At 36.1% G+C, this 4162-nt stretch overlaps 1 protein-coding gene across 1 annotated transcript in view; it reads right to left on the bottom strand.

Annotated features, from left to right (window-relative positions):
• Positions 1–3226, bottom strand: part of CC2D2B (coiled-coil and C2 domain containing 2B) — a 29242-nt gene extending 26016 nt beyond the window's left edge. The window contains exon 1 of the mRNA XM_028481124.1: positions 3191–3226. Coding sequence (XP_028336925.1) covers positions 3191–3211 — 21 coding nt within the window. The 5' untranslated portion in view covers positions 3212–3226. The remainder of the gene's footprint in view (positions 1–3190) is intronic.
• Between the last annotated feature and the right edge of the window lie 936 nt (positions 3227–4162).

The raw sequence follows: 4162 nt of genomic DNA, 5'->3' as shown, positions 1-4162 counted from the left end.
ATGAACCGGTTTGCAGGGCAGAAATTGAGACACAGATGTAGAGAACAAACGTATGGACACCAAGGGGGGAAAGTGGCGGGGGGTGGGGGTGGGGGTGGAATGAACTGGGCTATTGGGATTGACATGTATACACTGATGTGTATAAAATTGATGACTAATAAGAACCTGCTGTATAAAAAAATAAATAAAATAAAATTCAAAAATTAAAAAAGTACATGCACCTAATAAAGAGTTACAAAATATATAAAGCAAAAGCAGAGCTAAAAAATATGACAGCAAAAGCAAGTTGATAAATTTGACTTCATCAAAACTTAAAACTTTGCTCTTGAAAAGGCACTGTTGAGAAAATGAAAAGACAAGCTACATACCATGAGAAAATATTTGTAAATCATATATCTGATAAAGGATTTGTATACAGAATATGTAAAGAATCCTCAGAACTCAATAATAAGAAAACAAATACCCCAATTTGAAAAATAGACAAAAGATTTGGACAGACATTTCACCAAAGAAGATATTCAGATAGCAAATAAATACATGGAAAAGTGCTCACCATCATTAGTCATTAGGAAATACAAATTAAAACTACAATGCGATACAACCACATGGTTATTAGAGTGGCTAAAATTTTTAAGTCTGACCACTTGTTTGTAAGACTGTGAAAGAACTAGAAGTCTCATACATTGCTGGTGGAAGTAAAAAATGGTACAATCACTTTGGAAAAACTGTTTAGCAGTTTCTTAAATGTCCACTTACCATATGATCCAGCCATTTCACTCCTATGTATTTACCCAAGAGAAATTAAAGCATTTGTCCATACAAGGACTTATACACAAATGCTCATAGCAGCTTTATTTATAATAGCCACCCCCAAAGAAAATCCAAATGTCCATCAACAGCTGAATATTTAAACATACAACAGAATGTATGTGTTCAATAGACTACCACTATACAATAAAAATTAATGAACTATTTGATAAAACAACAGAGACAAATCTCAAAATAATTTTTCTGTGAAAGTTGCCAGACCAAGGGGAAAAAAGTGCATACTGTATGATGCCATTTCTATAAAATTCCAGAAAATGTAAACTATAGTTACAGAAAGCAGATCAGTGGTTGCCTGGGGTAGGAGGAAGGAAAGGAAGGAGGGAGGTATTCTAACAGGACAGAGGAAGACCTTTGAGAGTAGTGGATATGTTCATTTGATGATGGTTTCATGGGTATTATATGTCAAAACTTGTCAAAGTATACACTTTAATTATGGGCAGTTTATTATATGCTAATTATGCCTCAATAATCCTATTTTTTAAATTAGAGAAAGTATGTGTAGTAAGGGAAGCAGGGACTAGACATAAATGGGTTTGGCATTTACCACCACGACCAACCCCACTGGCAGTACTCTATGATTCACTCCACTTTTAGCCATTTAAATTTTTCACTTCATCAACAAAAGTGCTGAAATGGGGGAATATGGGAAAGGTGTTAGAGAATAGCTCTTGGGACAGGCATGTTGCTCGTTTAAGACTAGTATAGGCAACGTCCCTCTCTTTAGCACTAGTATGTACTTATATCCACTGAATTTTTTTGTTTGTAATTAGGGAAGGTGAGAGCAGTTGGGTTGAGTTTAGGAATCAAGGCTAAGAGAAAGGACAATGAGGACATGGAAAGGGTTGGTGTGCACTGTACCCCACTAGGTCCCTTGTCCTGCGTTTGGCCCCTGATGATTAGGGTCGGCGGCTGGAGAAGCTCTTCTACTGTGAGATTTTGTGTACCAATACTATTGCTTTAAGATCTAGATACATAATATGTAGTATGAATTCAGAGAAAATAGGGCCATTCTTCCCATGTTTGTGCAGAATCCAGTGCCTCTTGGGTATTCTGAAGTTTCATAGCTTTGGGCTCAACGATAATTGGGGAGATAATACCCTTGGCACAGATGATGGCATCCTAATCAGGGGCAATGTCAACAGTGGTGGTGGTGAGATTCTTTTAAGTGGCTTTGAGAGCTGTGGAGCCTGAATCAAAAGAACACACACACTGTTGAAATGGGAATGATGACTATAGCTAACAGTCATGTTTAGGCACATATATGAGGACTACTTGGAGGCTTCCAGAAAATTTTGGGAGGGACTGGTGGAGGTTCTGTGAGTAGAGGGTGGAACAAGAGTAAGACCTTAGATTATTTATGTTAATGTGACTTCTTTTAAATCCATAAACTCAGAATTTCTGTTAATATTAAAGTTATACACTATTATTTGGGCTGAAGTAAGGAGATAGGAAAAAAGAAGGGAGATAAAAAGGACAATTCATTGTAGTTTTCCTCACACACTATCTTGCTTTCTGCTTCATTTTTTACCTTTCCACTATCCACCTTTGCCTTGCTGCCGTAATTATGGATCATGTTGGCTTAATGCCAAGAAATAATGGTATCAGTTAGGTTGCCATGGCCTGTTCCTTGACTAAGAAAATTCACCCGATGGTCCACTTATAGACAGTCCAGGTTAGAAATGTAAAAACCTTGCAAAAGAAAATGCAGTATATTCTGGCTCCCATTTTAATCTGATCTCTCTCTTCTAAGAAGAACAAATGCCAGGGAGTCCAGGGTCATAATAGACAATTTTGAGATTCTAGTGATCATATGCAACTGTTAAGAATATCAAGAAAGCCATGATATGCATTTTCCAAGCCCTGGGATTGTTGATGCTATTTACCTGAATCTGGGGAAGGGCCGAAGTTTGAAAAAAGCTGCCAATACCCCAGATTCCTGCCTTCAGTTCATAACCACTGCTTTTGGATATCTTGCTACATGTCAGTAAACAATGTAAAGCATCTTAATGTATATACCTTTATCATAGTAAATATGCTTAGTGCAGCAAACTTTAAAAATACACTAAAGCTTGGCTACCAGGAAGTTCACATGTAAATGTAATGTTCAAATGCAGAAATCTACTTTTCCCAAATTCTTGGTATATTTATCTCTCCTCCTCTTATATTTGGTTTATGATCCCTGTTATTTTTGAATTGACTTGTCATATGTCTGATTTTATCTCAAGTTGCCCCATATCCTTTTTAGAAAATGTTGGAAACAGATACTGTATCTAAAACCAAATTTACAAATATGTTAATAGACTTCATTCAGTCTGAACTTATAATTATTTCAACATTGATTATTATAATTATTTTACTTTACCTCATGTTTTTCAATAATCATTTCATCAAAAATGTTGATATATATATTATCTTTTATTTTAGATAAGCTTGAGACGTTATAATCATGTCCTGGTAAGCTGTAAATAAGAAAAACATATTTAAATGCTCAATTGATTTTATAAAAGCATTATTCATAAAGGATTATAAAATTGCCTGCATTATTTTCTTTTATAAAGTATAAGATAAGAAAATCTATGTGCTTTCAGGACAACTGCTATCTTTCATTAAAGCCAGTATCAAAATATCTACAAACAATAAATGCTGGAGAGGGTGTGGAGAAAAGGGAACCCTCTTACACTGTTGGTGGGAATGTAAATTGGTACAATCACTATGGAGAACAGTATGGAGGTTCCTTAAAAAACTAAAAATAGAACTATCAAATGATCTAGCAATCCCACTCCTGGGCATATACCCATAGAAAACAATAATTCGAAAAGATACATGAACCCCAATGTTCATTGAAGAACTATTTACAATAGGCAGGACATGGAAGCAATTTAAGTGTCCATCGACAGATGAATGGATAAAGAAGATGTGGCACATATATACAATGGAATATTACTCAGCCATAAAAAGAAATGAAATTGAGTTATTTGTAGTGAGGTGGATGGACCTAGAGTCTGTCATACAGAGTGAAGTAAGTCAGAAAGAGAAAAACAAATACCATATGCTAACACATATATATGGAATCTAAAAAAAAAAGAAGTTATGAAGAACCTAGGGGCAGGATGGGAATAAAGATGCAGACCTACTAGAGAATGGAACTTGAGGACACGCGGAGGGGGAAGGGTAAGCTGAGACAAAGTGAGAGAGTGGCATGGACATATATACACTACTAAATGTAAAATCAATAGCTAGTGGGAAGCAGCCGCATAGCACAGGGAGATCAGCTCAGTGCTTTGTGACCACATAGAGTAGTTGCATAGGGAGCGTCGGAGGGAGGGAGACGGCA

This window comes from Physeter macrocephalus, chromosome 20 (assembly GCF_002837175.3).
Source record: "Physeter macrocephalus isolate SW-GA chromosome 20, ASM283717v5, whole genome shotgun sequence".
NCBI classification, from domain to species: domain Eukaryota; kingdom Metazoa; phylum Chordata; class Mammalia; order Artiodactyla; family Physeteridae; genus Physeter; species Physeter macrocephalus.
Note: the sequence above shows the minus strand (reverse complement) of the source record. Positions and strands in the feature narration are given on the sequence as shown.